Genomic DNA, 15,982 nt, shown 5'->3' on the forward strand with positions numbered 1-15,982 from the left:
AGCCTGAGAGCAGAAACAGTCCCTGCCCTGGAGAGCCCCTTGTCCAAGGGTATAGAGAGTTCCTGCAGGCTCAAGAAAGAGACAAAAGTCACTTGCGATGCATACAGTTAGCAAATATCTATTGAGGGCCCTCTCTGTATGTGCCCAGCAATGGAGTGGGTGCCGAGGGTACAAGGGGAAGGGAGCCTGTCCCTGTCCTCAAAGTGCTGTACCTGAGCAGTCACAAAATGGTATGGTGGTGAGTGCCATGAGACAAGGAAGTGGGGCCCCCAAGCAGGCTGGCTGGATGTACTGCCACCTGGAAGTCGCCTCTCTGCAGCCCTGGCACTTCCCAGGTGCATCCACCTTCTAGAGCTCCCATTTCATCCTCCTTGCTCATAGCTGGCTGCTTACCTAAGGTCTCTGACCATGCCATTGCGTATTCACCTCAAAACCCTGTGCCGAGGAAATGCTTAGTAACCAAGGAAAGAAGGGAAGCAGGAAGGAAGAAAAAAGGAGAGAATCTCTGCCACCTCCACCCTGCGCCAGTCACAGGGCCCAGTCTAGGAGCCGCCTGGAGACCCACGCTGACCCGGCTTTGAGGAGTCCCTGGGTCAGCCTGTGCCCTTCTCCTCCGCTCTTCCTGTCCTTTTCTACGTCTAATTCAGACTAGGTGTGACGGTGGCTCTTGTCAGAGAGGAAACAAGAATTTCACACTGACACCTCTCCCTGCCCTCCTCAAATAGCCCATTTCCATGTTGTTTGGGGGCAGGATGGGTCCTCTGGGTGGGAAGAGGGTGTGGAGGATGGAAAGAGCCTGTGAGAAGGAGAAAGTCCCGCCTCGGAGGGCTCGGGGGTGGGGTGGGAGGAGAGGATGCCTCCAGTCACAGAGCCCAGAGGCAGAGGCCTGCCAAGGTGCTGTGCTCTCCAGGAGGGTCTGAGGAGGAGGGAGGGGCGGCAGAGTGGGCCTGTACTTAGAGACGTCACCCTGGGCTTTATAAAAGGAATGTGATCAGGGAGCTGGGGAGAGTGAGCCTGGGAGCCCAGCTACCCACCCTCTGGACGTTCATCCAGCCAGGTGGTCTCATCACCTCAGAGGCTCCGCCAGACTCCGGCCCAGGCCAGGACTGAGGTAAGGTAGGCACACTGAGGCGTCCACCCTCGGGAAGGGGGTCTGCCCTGACCTGGGGATGCTCCAGAGGGGAGCAGGGAATCCGTTCTAAGACGGACAGATGCTTCCGGGCAGGCAAAGGCAGGGGAGGGAGACACTGATCTTTCCTGTTTACCGGCCTGGCCAGATTATCCTGGGATGCCTGGGTGAATACAATGAGTTGCACTTTATTTGTGAAGCTAGCACTCTGGGGATCCCGAGGGCTCTCTCTTGCTGTGGCTGGAATTAGAGACCACAGACACTCGGATGGACCTGGGGAAACCCTCAGGTCTCCCGAGAGCAATGGGGCTCCTCTGAGCAACTCCCCTAAATTACGGATGGCAAACACAAGCCTCACCAAGGGCACCTACCTACCTACCCGCTAAGAACTAGGGGCCACCTCATTCCAAAAGCTTTCCAACCATGCCTGGAATTTCTCTGTTACTCACTGGATACAAGCCCCGCAGGGTGGAGGGAACCACGAAAATTGTCTACAGCAGGTTGGCCACTCATGGCCCCTTTCCAGATAATTCATTTCTACCACATATATCAAGTGCCCTGATGGGCTGGGCAGTGAACGAAGAGTTGAGGGAATCTGTGTGTATATGTGTGTGTGTGTGTGTGTGTATGATGTGTGTGTATGGGTGTATGTGTATATGTGTGTGATGTGTGTGTGCGCATGTGTGGTGTGTGTGTATGATGTGTGTGTATGGGTATATGTGTGTATACGTGTGTGATGTGTGTGTGCATGTGTGGTGTGTGTGGTGTATGTGTGTGTATGATGTGTGTGTATGGGTATATGTGTGTATATGTGTGTGATGTGTGTGTGCATGTGTGGTGTGTGGTGTATGTGTGTGTGTATGATGTGTGTGTATGGGTGTATATCTGTGTATTGTGTATGTGCATGTGCGGTATGTGTGGGGTGTGTGTGTATGATGTGTATGTATGGATGTATGTGTGTATATACGTGTGTGTATGATGTGTGTATGGGTGTATGTGTGTATATTGTGTGGTGTGTGTGCACGTGTGTAGTGTGTATAATGTGTGTGTATGGATGTATGTGTGTATGTGTGTATGTGTGTGTGTGATGTGTGTATAGGTGTATGTGTATATGTGTGTGGTGTGTGTGCGTGTGTGGTGTGTGTGGTGTGTGTGTGTTTGGGTATAGGTGTGTATATGTGTGTGGTGTGTGTGGTGTATGTGTGTCTATGATGTGTGTATATGGGTGTATGCATGTAAATGTGTGTGATGTGTGTGGTGTGTGTGGTGTGTGTGGTGTGTGTGTATGATGTGTGTGTACGGGTATATGTGTGTATATGTGTGTGGTGTATGTGTGCATGTGTGGTGTGCGTGGTGTATGTGTGTGTATGATGTGTGTGTATGGGTGTATGCATGTATATGTATGTGGTGTGTGTGTATGATGTGAGTATGGGTGTATGTGTGTATATGTGTGTGATGTGTGTGTGCATGTGTGGTGTGTGGTGTATGTGTGTGTGTATGATGTGTGTGTATGGGTGTATATCTGTGTATTGTGTATGTGCATGTGCGGTATGTGTGGGGTGTGTGTGTATGATGTGTATGTATGGATGTATGTGTGTATATACGTGTGTGTATGATGTGTGTATGGGTGTATGTGTGTATATTGTGTGGTGTGCGTGCACGTGTGTAGTGTGTATAATGTGTGTGTATGGATGTATGTGTGTATGTGTGTATGTGTGTGTGTGATGTGTGTATAGGTGTATGTGTATATGTGTGTGGTGTGTGTGCGTGTGTGGTGTGTGTGGTGTGTGTGTGTTTGGGTATAGGTGTGTATATGTGTGTGGTGTGTGTGGTGTATGTGTGTCTATGATGTGTGTATATGGGTGTATGCATGTAAATGTGTGTGATGTGTGTGGTGTGTGTGGTGTGTGTGGTGTGTGTGTATGATGTGTGTGTACGGGTATATGTGTGTATATGTGTGTGGTGTATGTGTGCATGTGTGGTGTGCGTGGTGTATGTGTGTGTATGATGTGTGTGTATGGGTGTATGCATGTATATGTATGTGGTGTGTGTGTATGATGTGAGTATGGGTGTATGTGTGTATATGTGTGTGGTGTGTGTGTGTGTAGTGTGTGTATGTGTGTATATGGGTGTATGCATGTATATGTATGTGGTGTGTGTACAAGTGTGGTGTGTGTGGTGTGTGTGTATGATGTGAGTATGGGTATATGTGTGTATATGTGTGTGGCGTGTGTGTGTGTGGTGTGTGTATGATGTGTGTATATGGGTGTATGCATGTATATGTATGTGGTGTGTGTGCATGTGTGGTGTGTGTATGGGTATATGCATGTATGTGTGTGTGGTGTGTGTGCATGTGTGGTGTGTGTGGTGTATGTGTGTGGTGTGTGGTGTGTGTGCTGTATGTGTGTGGTGTGTGTGTGTGTGTGTATGTGTATGCGTGCCAGGATCAGGCAGAGTTCTCCCATGGCGCACATGGTAAGTGCATCCACAATGGGAAGGAGGCACTCGGAGGGGAAAGGGGAGCAGGAAGAAAGAGCACCACCCTCCAACCACACAAGCCCACTGCCCTCCTTCCTCGCCCACCACCCTGCTTCTGCACAGAGAACCAGAATGCTCCATCTGAAATGTACATCTACACACATTCCTGTCTGGCTCAGATCCCTCCAGGATGAAGCCCCCGCAGGGCCCCTTCCCCAACCTTGTCACTTGCTTTCTCTCCATGCAAAGCTCCACCCTGTTGTCTAGCTAGAGGGCCTGAAGTTCCCTTTCCACCCAGCCCCTGCCCCTGCTCCAGCACCTTAGCACCGTGCCTGGAACACTTTCTATAAACCTTTCAGCGATTCATGCTCAGAAACAGCTCAGGTGCCACCCCCTGCCAAAAATCTGCCTGGACCCCCTAGGTCAGGTTCCCCTGGACTCCCATATCCCCTTGTGGATTCACATGCATCCAGTGTGTCATTTACAGTGTTATTTTGAAACGGTCTGCTGATGAGTCAATTTCTCATACTAGACTTGAGATCCTGGGGGCAGCAACTCCGTCTTAGCACACCTGTGCACCCCTAGCACCTAGCACAGCACCAGCACCTAGTCAGTGCTCAAGGAGTGATTTTCAAATCAACCCAGACCCTGTGCATCCACGGTCTGAAATGCTTTTACACTATTCTCTCCAATTAATTAATCCTACCTCTACTCCATGCCCCAGCTCTGGGCCTTAAGGCAAATGCAGAAAGCTGTGGTCTGGGTTTCAACTTGTCACAGAATCAAAATCTGCAAGGATAAGTAAACTTCTGAGCAGGCGGCTGGTGGCCAATCTGATCCAGGGTTCTTATTTTATAGATGGACCAATGAGGTCTGGAGATGGGGGTGACTTGCTCACATTTCACAAGGAATGAAAGCAGAGCTGGGGCAAGATTCAAGTACTCCTGATTCCATTTCAGGGTTCTTACTCTTTACTCCATGCCTGAGTCCTGCATGGTGAGGAATGGGGGGTGGAGGTGGGGGTGCAAGAGCAGAGAGATGCATGGGCCTGAGCCACCATTAGAAGCTGATGGGCACAAATGGTTCTCATCCCCCAGTCCCCCTTCCCCTGGGAGAGTGGCTCCAGGCTGTGAGTGGGGCCAGGACAATCTTTTTGCTCAGCTGGCAGTGCTCCTGCCTCCCCAGCGTTTTGTCTTTAATCATGTTTGTTGGACAGTCTCAAAGTGTCTGGTGACTTTTTCAAAAAGAAATTAGACTTGGGAGCTGGAAGAGGTGGGGCAGGACGTGTGGGGGGTCAGTGGGGCAGAGCAAGGCAGGGTGATGGGAAATGGTGTGAGGATCAGGGCACATGGCTCCCATCTCAGCAGCCAAAACGATGAGGCCAATTCAATTCATAGCCTCTCAGAGTTCACGAAGAATAGACTTTGGAGATAATTGACCTGATAAATCAAGGAAAGGTTTTTCTTTTCCCTGAATGATAGGGCAATAAGACAATTTAATGACCATCTTTAAAGCTGTGAAGGGCTATGAGAGAGAGCAAGATGATTGCCTCTTTCTTTCTTTTTCTTTAGAAAAGAAAAAGAATTAAGTTTCTCTTACAGCAGGAGAGAACGAGGTCAGATTCAGGCATATGGATGGGGAGAGTGGAACACAGAAAGTTGTGGATTTGTGCAGAACCCACCATGGAAGGAAGAAGTGCCTGCTGCCAGGCTCCAGAGAGAATGTTGGAACCTCAAAGTCCCCCACTCAGTGCCCTGAAGTCCTTGCCCTACTTCACCCCTCCCCAGTCACTCCTATACACGGCATCTCACCCCACCTTTCTCCAACATTCCTCTCAAGCAACCCTGAGATTCAGAATCCTGGCCATTCTCTGACCTGAGCAGTCCTGCCCCTTCCACCAAACTGGGTCTTTCCTTTTTTCCTTACTTTACTGGCCTCATCTCCTCCAGGAAGCCCTCCCTGATGACCCTCACCTAGCATGAATTCAGCTTTAACTCCACTGTGCAAAGAGTCTCAATCCCATTTCACTGATATATTTGTTTAGACTCATCCCTCTACCAGGAGCCTCCCAAGGCAAGAACTTTCCCCTCTCTTGGAGGACTGTCCCTTTTGCACTGGGCTCTACCCTCAGCACCCAGCCCAGATCCCATGCCTGACCTAGTCTTTGTTCCCTCTCTCTGTCTCAGCCTCAAGACATTTCTAGGACCTGCCTCTTCTCACCAAGATGAACTCACTGGTTTCTTGGCAGCTACTGCTTTTCCTCTGTGCCACCCACTTTGGGGAGCCATTAGACAAGGTGGCCTCTGTGGAGAATTCTAGACCCACAGGTATGTATCCTCTGGGGAAAGAAGTGGGAGGGAGCAAGTGGGTTGTTGCAAAATGAGCTTTCCCGTATTTTCCAGCTAGTCGACTGGTGTGAGTTTAACATTGCATTTGGTGGAAATCTAAGCCTGGCACATGTGCAACTCATTGAGGGCTCCCGTTAACCCTGCAAGTGAGGGATGACTTGCCTCTGTGATGGCCTCAGTCCGCCCACCTAGGTTCCAGGGCTTGTTAACCCCTGAGCTCCTTCATGGTTTCCTCACACTGTGTTCTCTGCTCTACGTCAGCAACCTCTCTGTGCCGACGTTGAGAAGGAACTTCATATGCAACCTTCCTTTATCAGTGACCTCAGATTCTTTGTGAAGAATTTGAAGAAAAAAAAAAAAAAACTAAACGAAAGGACAGATATTTGATATCTACTAACTTTTGGGGACAATGAACTGTTTCCAGTTTATTGGGGAACTGATGAGCTGGAAAATTTGAGACCCACAGAGGTAGACTTCCCCAGAGTCACTCAAACACCGTGGAAACCCAGCAGGTGTCAGAGCTCCCCAGGAGTGTGTCTGGTGAGTGGCACAAGCTAGAATAATACTAGTCCCCAAGTCAGGAGCTGTGGCTTGGCACACTTCCTGGTGTCAGCTTTCTGGGCAAACGAGAACCCATGACTTAGCTTCTCTAGACCTCAGTTCCTCCAGCTATAAAACTTGGGGCATGCCCTCTATACATTTGATGTCATCGTATATGCCCATAAGACCTCCCAGAGCACAGAAGACACGGCCCTGGGTGTTGTTTGCCAAGTGTGTCTCCTGTCTTGGGATCAGGCATTTTTCTGGTTGAAGGAGGCTTCCCCAGACAATAACCCCACACTGCCCAGGGACATAGAGTTGTTGGCTCTTTTTGGCAAAAGGCTTTAGGTGAGGTCACCAACAGCAGCCTGAACAGTGATTTACTGCTGGTCTAGTGTGTGCAACTGGGGAGGAAGCCATCCTCCTCCTATCTCAGCCAGGCCCTGAGCAAGGGCGGAGGGACCTCACAGGTGACAGCCATTAACTCTGGACCAGGTCCACACTCTTCTTTTCCAGAGTGTGCCAGGGCATGGAGGAGCGGGGCTCAAAGCCAACTCCCGCCCTAGCACATCCATTCACACCCATTCACACACCAGACCTCGTTTCCACTAATCTCTTGCTGCAGTGGGCTGGGGTTATTGTCTACTCAGAGCTAGTTGCTCTATTTTACAGCCAAAAAGTACAGTGAACTTAATGAGCCTTGCATGTGAAGTGCCTTCCAAATTAGCCTTGTTAATCCTCAGAATGAAGGAGAGAAGTTATACCCAGGATGGAGGAAGAGAGCCAGTTAAGGTGACCTAGATAATTTTTGTCTCTCATTGAGTCCTTATGTAGCTTATTGTGGAGGTGGGGGGTGGTCACAATTCTTATCAAAGACCATTGTTGGAACACAGGTGTGTGGGACCACAATGACTTAGTTCCACTTTCTTGATTTCTGTTACTACACATTTTTAGCTTTTACGTATTTAACAAGCATTTATTGAGACCCTACTATGAGCAAGCCACTGTTTCAAGCACTATGAGAGATACAGAGATGAATTAACATGGCCCCACTGCCCAGGCTGTTCACAGCCAGGAAGGGGCCCAGAGCTGGGTGTTCAGCAAATACTTTGGTTTTCTTTATTTCAATGCCCTACCCTGTTTGTTTCCTAAAAGGAAGTAATGTAATATGAAAGTTATTTAAGATAATTCTGGCAAACATTCTAAATCAAACTGTGTTGGAAGAGGGAGGCACCTAGGGCCTAATCATCCCAGCTAAGATGATCGTGCTGGTTCCGCATGGCATTTAGCCTCCCAAAAGGTCAAAAGGTCAAGGAAGGAAAAGAAGGATAGGATGGGATGTGAGGAGGTGTTGCAAAGCCTTCTTTCCTGGACCCTGGCCTCATCTTTCTGTGCTCTCTGTCCTAGGCCAGCAGCTGGAATCCCTGGACCTCTTGGCCCCCTGGGAGCAGAGCCTGCCGTGCACCGAGAGGAAGCCGGCTGCTACTGCCAGGCTGAGCCGTCGGGGGGCCTCGCTGTCCTCGCCCCCTGAGAGCTCCGGGAGCCCCCAGCGGCGCGGCCTGTCCGCCCCCAGCAGCCGCCAGATCCCCGCACCCCAGGGCGCGGTGCTGGTGCAGCGGGAGAAGGACCTACCGAACTACAACTGGAACTCCTTCGGCCTGCGCTTCGGCAAGCGGGAGGCGGTACCCCCGGGAGCCAAGGCAGAGGCGCTGGGCGGGGCTGAGGGCGCAGGTGCTGGGCAGTGAACTTCAGACCCCAGAGGAATCACAGCATGTGGGGCGGGGAGGACGCAGGGCGAAGGGAGGGGGCACTGAACCTTCCAACCCGAGGCAATAAAAGAAACGTTGCATAACTCACCGACGTGTGATCTGTGGCTCATTTTCGCAAAAGCGCTCTGATGAGGCTGTTCCCCTTCTGTCCTCATTGGATGGTTAGCTGGTTTCAAGAGGCCTCTGGTGTCATTAAGGTCAGTGCTTCTAATACTAGATGTAATGAAGGAACAGGCGGTTAGTTCTCCAATCCATTGCAGATTGGTACTTTAAAAAAATTTAAATGGATCACTGACACCCTGAAAAATTTAAAAACAACAAAAGAAGACCAAATTGGATGCTGCTGGAATGTGTCAGCGATATCAAATTTCTATAAAAATTTCTGGAGATGTCCTCAGAATGCCTAGACTTACCTCCCTGAGGATGGGTAACATTTTGCAGAGGGGCATGGCTCACTGCCCACACTTTGAGTAGTACTGGGGGATAAGGGTGGCATGGAGGAGATGGACTGATTAAGTACCTTTCCCTTTCCCATGGAAGCTGGGCAGCTTGATTTGGAAGATGATGCCAATCACTGCCCTGTCCATTAAAACTTAAATATTACGCAAGCCCCACAGTCAGACCTCTGCTGGGGTCTTGGATGCGAGGCGCATCCACAGTGGACCAGCCACTCACTCTTCCCCCTCCCCTCCAGGGAGCCAGGTTGGGTCTTTACACATATTGCTTTTCTTCATCCTCATAACTACCCAGGGTGATGGGCATGTATTAGCCCAATCTTTACAGGTAGAACCCTGAAGTCAAGAAGGATAAACCACTCACTCCAGGCACATCAGCAATGAGCTCCAAGCCTAATAGGTCTCCTGATGCCAGAGCCTGTCTTCCCCACTGACATGTCATGCCTCTCTGCCAGGGCAGGGTTTCCATCTGAGTCAGCCAGGTGCAGATCAAGAAAGGGTAGCCTGCCTCATGGGGACTTACTTGGGGGTGCAATCGCTGGGGAGTAGAAATTGTGGTCGGAAGAAGTAGAGCTCGTCAGTGGGAAAACCCCAGGAAATCCACCCTCCTGCCGACAAGAAAACACAGCACTACTTAACAGCCTCGGGGTACCCCTATCCTGCACAGTCTAGGAGGAAAACGTTCTTTCCCAGAGAGATCCTAGGACCCATCCCCATACAGTGAAGTGCCACCGTGTTCCACCCATTACGGAAACTGCGACTCCACAGGATGGAGGCAGAGTTGTGTTGCTATGGCAATGAGATAGGCTGTCATGGGAACATGACAACCTGCTCCCCCATCTCTATCCTTGAAACAGCTCTCCAGGATCTCTCAAATTATCGACACTGCTGTGAGCTAAATCATCACACATCATGACAGCATGATGTTGATATTTAGAAGGGCTTTTTATACCCAAACACTCCAGGGTGTGTCTCTGTACCTCTAGGAGAGGAATCATCAACTCAGCACCTATTCTATTAAGCATGTTGTTCACCTAACCCCTGGAAACAATCCTTTATCTGATGACGGGTAGGAAGAAGCTGATGGTTTCCCGGAAATCAGGCTGCTCTTAGCCAGCCTAATTTTTACAAAACTTCCTGTGACCCCATTTACCCTTCCTCACAAGCTTAAGCTCGGGCAGATGGGAGGGGTGCCTGTGCCACTTCAAATGCAGGCGAGTGAGATGTGTTCTCTGGCATGAGAAGCTGGCCTGTGTGTAAGAGGGCATGTATGAGGGGGTTCAATATGAGAAATTGCACGCATGTTCATATGCACACGCCTGTGTGACCTTGTGTATGGTGTGGGTTCCTCTAACCATCTTCCAGTCCTCATCAGCACTGCTGTAACCCAAGGATCCCCCAAGATCTCTCGTCTAGATGACCAGAGGCCCCGTTTCAGCAGACAGCTGGAAGGGAGTTGAATGCCCGTCCCATGCTTCTAGCAGCCTTAACTGCTACCTTTGAGACTCTGGGCTTTGCAGTTCTTGGCCTTGTGTCTTGGGAAAAGATGGTGAGTCTCTGTGGAACAAAAGGGATTTCTGATTTCACGTGGCTCCCATGAGCCTGCTCTCCAGATGGAAGGGAAGGAGAGGGGAAGATTGGAGGCTGTGAAGAGCCCCAGGGATTCCCTTCCCTCCCTCTGGCCTTTCTGGGTGGGCTCAGAGAGTGGGGCACCAGAGCCCAAACACTTGGAGGTAGGGCTGCCTACAGGCACTCAAACCTACTTCTTCCTGGGGTCTCTGGACAGTGCCCAAAGGGGAGAAATCAGCAGGGCCCGGGCATCCCTTGTGAGTAGAAGTGGGAGGATCACTTCCCAGGCTCCACCCCTTTTGTAAGTCATTTACAATAGATGTGGGCTCGGAATTAGGGGGCAGGAGTGAGAGGATGCAGGGAGATTTCTGCCTCTAGTATCGTTGTTATCACATTCACAAGCCATTTTTGAGTACCTGCAGCATGCCAAGCACAGGCCTACCTCATTTCATCCTCACAACTGCACGAGGTGGGAGTACTATCCCCATTGTATAGAAGAGAAAACTGAGGCTTGAAGAGGTTAAGTGCTGTGCTCAAGTAGTTGTAAAGTCATAGAGCCAAGAGTCAGACTCCCACATTCTCACTGCAAACACCATAAGCTTCCTACACAGTGCAGCCTTTTCTTCTTCTGTAGACCCCACCCCACTTAAGAAAGCACTGCCAGGTAGCAGACCCAACTCTTTTCCTGAATGATTTGTCTTGGGAAGCAGTCTGGCAGGCAATGTCACTCTAGCCAACCCATCTGCAGCGCCTCTCTGCAACACTAGTGACAATACAGACAAGTCACCAGTTCCCAGGGCAGGTCTCCTCTTCTCAGACCTCATGCCAGGGGTCAGGCATCTACTTTTGCCCCTGCCTGCCTTCTCTCTCTGCCAGCAGCTTCCCCAGTCTAGAATTGGTCACAGGGAGGGGAGGGATGTCAGTTCCAAAGAGTGTGCCCTTCCTCACCTTCTGTGCCTTCTTCCATTTTTCCATCTTCCATTTTAAAAGACATCAGAACCCATCATGTTTTCTTGCTTGGCGCAGAGTGGGGATCCTGGGGACAGGGCTTGCCTTTGGTTACTGGGGAAGCCGAGACACAGCAAACAGCTCCCCACTTTCATCACCTTCTCAGGTTTTGCTTTCTTATGATTCTTCTAATATCTACCCAATAATCTTTACAATTAACCCTGCAGCATATTATCTTCATAAAATGTTTTTGAGTACCACTTTGGACACATCTGTGTTTGCTCACTCCCTAAGCCCCTTAAAAGACAGCAAAGGAAGAAGAACGGTATAAACTCTCAAGGGCAAAGAGAAGGGAGAGGAAACCAGGGCAGATGAGAAATGTCAACAAGATTTTGAAGATGGAAATTGTACGGAGGGCTTGGCAGAGAGCAAAGGAAGCTACAACCTGAAGCCAGCAAAGGGGGTTACCGAGAGGACATGACTGATTTCTGCCCAAGGCCAAGCCTCAGCATGTGGAATTGTTTGGTAGGGATGACACCTGGACTGAAAACAGGGAGATTGGTTAAAAATCTGCACATGGAGGAGTTAGATTTCCCGAGTCCCTTCCCGCAGCCAACACAACCAGGCTACTCTGCCAGGAAGAGGCCAGACGCTTCCTCTCTCAAGGACTGCAGTGGAGACGCTCCAGTCACGGGGAGAGCAAGCACAATCAGGATGAGGATAAAGAGTGGCTGAAGGTTAGGCGCAGTGGCTCATGCCTGTAATCCCAACACTTTGGGAGGCCGAGGTGAGTGGATCGCTTGAGGTCAGGAGTTTGAGACCAGCCTGGCCAACATGGTGATACGCAGTCTCTACTAAAAATACAAAAATTAACTGGGTATGGTGGTGTGCTCCTGTAATCCCAGTTACCCAGGAAGCTGAGGCATAAGAATTGCTTGAACCTGGGAGGCGGAAGCTGCAGTGAACCAAGATTGTACCACTGCAGTCTAGGCTGGGTAACAGAGTAAGACTCTGTCTCAAAAAAAAAAAGAGAGAGTGGTTGAAAAGCCGGACTGTGTGACAGTCTCTCTGGGTAAGCCCCCTCCCTCGCTTTGTGCCGGGAATGCAGACAGCAAGGTATATATTTCCAAGGCGGGAGACCAAAGACCCCAAAGAAAAGACCTTCAGATGCTGACATTGGAGGGTGCTCTAGAAAAAAGCCAGCTTGGAGCCTCCATCTAGAGTAGGGTGCACCTGCCCATGAGTTCTGCCTATGCACCCTGAGTTTCTAGGCCCCTCCAACTGCTTCCATCTTAACCATGAATGAAGTCAAGGAGTCACAGGAGTTTGAATAAAACTTTAAGTTGGAAGAGTAGACCAAACACACAATACAGAGGAAACAGACTTTCTGCAGAAAACAGATACAATTTTTTCTGTGTGGTTAAAAAAAAAAAAAAAATCTTCCCATATTTCCAAGTGTGGTGCTTTACACCTGTAATCCCAGCAATTTGGGAGGCCAAAGAGGAAGGATACCTTGAAATTAGGAGTTCAAGACCAGTCTGAGCAACATAGAGAGACCCCCGTCTCTACAAAAAATAAAATAAATCAGTTAGGCGAGCACCCTATAATCCCAGCTACTCAGAAGGCTGAGGTGGGAGGATCACTTGAGCCTGGGAGGTCAAGGCTGTGGTGAGCCATGATCACACCACTGCACTGCAACCCAGGTGACAAAGAAGACCCTGTCTCGAAGGAAAAAAAAGGCCAGGTGTGGTGACTCACATCTGTAATCCCAGCACTTTGGAAGGCTGAGGCAGGGGGAATCTCTTGAACTCAGGAATTTGAGACCAGCCTAGGCAACATAAGGAGACCTTGTTTCTTAAACAAAATGGGCTGGTCATGGTGGCTCACGCCTAATCCCTGCACTTTGGGAGGCCGAGGCGGATGCATCTGAGGTTGGAGTTCAAGACCAGCCTGACCAATACGATGAAACCGTGTCTCTACTAAAAAATACGAGAATTAGCCAGGCGTGTTGGGGCACACCTGTAGTCTCAGCTATTCAGGACGCAGGAGAATTGCTTGAACCTGGGAGGCGGAGGTTGAAGTGAGCCAAGATCACGCCACTGCACTCCAGCCTGAGCAACAGAGCAAGACTCTGTCTCAAAAAAAAAAAAAAGAAAAGAAAAGAAAAGAAAAGAAAAACAAACAAAACAAAACTGTAAGATCCCTGAAGGTATAAAAGAAAATTTTGCATCCATAAGACAAGTAATGGATGCAATAAAAACAGAATTTATCAGAGAATCAGAAAGGCCTTTGGAAGTTAAAAATATGAGATCAAAATTTTTTAAAAGAAATAAAAGAATTGAAACACAAAGTTAAGGAAATCTCCTAGAAAGTAGAACAAAAAGAAATCAAGCAGACGTGGTGGTAGGCTCTTTTAGTCCCAGCTACTCAAGAGACTGAGGCAGGAGGATCACGTGAGCCCAGGAGTTTGAGGCTGCAGTGAGCCATGATCACACTACTGCACTCCAGCCTGGGTGACAGAATGAGACTCTTTCTCAAAAAAAAAAAGAAAGAAAGAAAGAAAAAGAAAAAAAAAAATCAAGAGATAAAATATAAGAAAAGTAGAAAAACAAACAAAGTTGCAACATCCTACTTATATGAGTTTCAAGAAAAGAGAAAAATGGAAGGGAAGAAATGATCAATTAATGCAGGATGATTTGCCAGAATGGAAGGACATGAATTTCCAAATTGAAAGGGCTCACTGAGTGCCCAGTTCATGAAAAAAAAAAAAGAGCCAGGCCAGGCATAAGGAAAAGGCAGTGGAAGCCCCTTGGGATGAAACCATGGAAGGAGCTGAGAATCAGAACTGCATCAGACTCATTCAGATAAGAAGATATGGTCAGGCACAGTGGCTCACGCCTCTAATCCCAGCACTTTGGGAGGCTAAGGCGGGCGGATCACTTGAGGTCAGGAGTTCAAGACCAGCCTGGCCAACATGGTGAAACTATCTCTACTAAAAATACAAAAAATCAGCCGGGCATGGTGGGTGCCTGTAATCCCAGCTACTCTGGAGGCTGAGGCAGGAGAATCGTTTGAACCCGGGAGGCAGAGGTTGCAGTGGAAAAACAACTTCCAATATCAGAGTTCCAACTTGGAATTCTTTTCACATTGAACTATCAAGAATAAGGTCCAAATGGGGAACATTTTAGGCATGTCAGGACTAGAAGTGTTTACTCTCATGCACTCTTTCTCAGGGAGCTTTGGAAACTCTATTTAAACAAACATGTAAACTGAGAAAGAGGAATTCCCAGGCACCAGCACACAGAGATGTAGCAGAGAGAGGTCCCCAAGCACCAAAGCAGAGCTCCCTGGAAAAAATTCCACTGGGCCATAAATTGGGTGTTGGACCAAGTGGGAAGGGGTTTGGAGCATCTGAGCCGAATACATAAGGTCAGGCTGGGCGCAGTGGCTCACGCCTGTAATCCTAGCACTTTGGGAGGCCAAGGCGGGCAGACTGCTTGAACCCAGGAGTTTGAGACCAGCCTGGGCGACATAGTGAAACCCTGTCTCTACGGAGAGAAAAAAAAAAAAAAAAAAAAAAGCTGGGCATGGTGCTGCACACCTGTAGTTCCAGCTACTCAGGAGGCTGAGGTGGGAGGATTGCTTGAGCCCGGGGTGACTGAGGTTGCAGTGAGCCACTATTGCACCACTGCTGTCCAGCCTGGGCAACAGGGTGAGACCCTGTCGTAAAAACAAATAAATAAAAAAGTTCATAGAAAAACAAGAAATAGGAGAGGAAAGGCAATGCTAAACAATGAAAATAAAAAATACACAAGAAAGGAAATTAAGCCATAATACACAGTGAACAATAATTATTTATTGTAAATACTGAGGTTGTTTTTGTTTTTGTTTTTACTTACCAGACTGTCCAAAACTTCAGTCTTGCCTTTTCCACCTTCAGAATTAGGAAGCTGAATGTTATCAATGGTGACTTCACAAGGGATGCTGTCATCTTCAGCCTCAGATTCTGAACTGTCCACTTTTGAATCCGACTGGTTCATCTCAAACAAGGCCACATCCATTTGTATGACTTTTCTAAGCAAACCATCAATATTTTCAATATTGAAGCAACCAGGTGGTGAACCCGTCATTTATTTTCTCAGCTTTTCATGTGCCTGGGCCATCTGTGGGAGACAGGTCTGTCCTTGGTCCACTAACGGACTCCTCTGTATCTGGACTGGTTGGAGAGTGGAGTTCTTTCTAGAATCAGGCTGGGAGTCGATGAGCAACCTGTCTGATATACCTCCTCGGCTGTTGTTCCCTACTGTCAGCCACTCCTTAGGCACCAAGACTCCCTCTGTAGCCGTCCTGGGTGGACAACACAGAGCTTGAGCTGGCCTGGGGCCTGGGGTGACCTCTATGCCTCCTGCACACCCAGGCCCGGAGGCAGGAAAGACCTGAGTTTTGATTTTGTCAAAAAACCAAGGGGCTGAATAGGAGAGAAATTATCATCGATCACAAAAGAAGAATAATAAAAATGTGTAAAATTTTGGCCAGGCATGGTGGCTCACGCCTGTAGTTCCCAGCACTTTGGGAGGCCGAGGTGGGCGGATCACCTGAGGTCAGGAGTTCAAGACCAGCCTGGTCAACATGGTGAAACCCTGTCTCTACTAAAAATACAAAAATTAGCTGGGTGTGGTAGTGGGTACCTGTAATCCTAGCTACTCCAGAGGCTGAGGCAGGAGAATCACTTGAACCCGGAAGGCA

The 15,982-nt window shown here is 49.0% G+C and overlaps 1 protein-coding gene across 1 annotated transcript; it reads left to right on the forward strand.

Moving 5' to 3' along the window:
- Positions 1-1,008: 1,008 nt before the first annotated feature.
- Positions 1,009-8,351, forward strand: KISS1 (KiSS-1 metastasis suppressor). Its single transcript, XM_025359675.1, is given in 4 exon segments — positions 1,009-1,116; positions 5,794-5,934; positions 7,903-8,177; positions 8,180-8,351. Coding segments are annotated over 3 exon segments (417 nt in total). The 5' UTR covers positions 1,009-1,116; positions 5,794-5,831; the 3' UTR covers positions 8,219-8,351.
- Positions 8,352-15,982: the final 7,631 nt, after the last annotated feature.

Source organism: Theropithecus gelada, chromosome 1 (assembly GCF_003255815.1).
Source record: "Theropithecus gelada isolate Dixy chromosome 1, Tgel_1.0, whole genome shotgun sequence".
Lineage (NCBI taxonomy): Eukaryota > Metazoa > Chordata > Mammalia > Primates > Cercopithecidae > Theropithecus > Theropithecus gelada.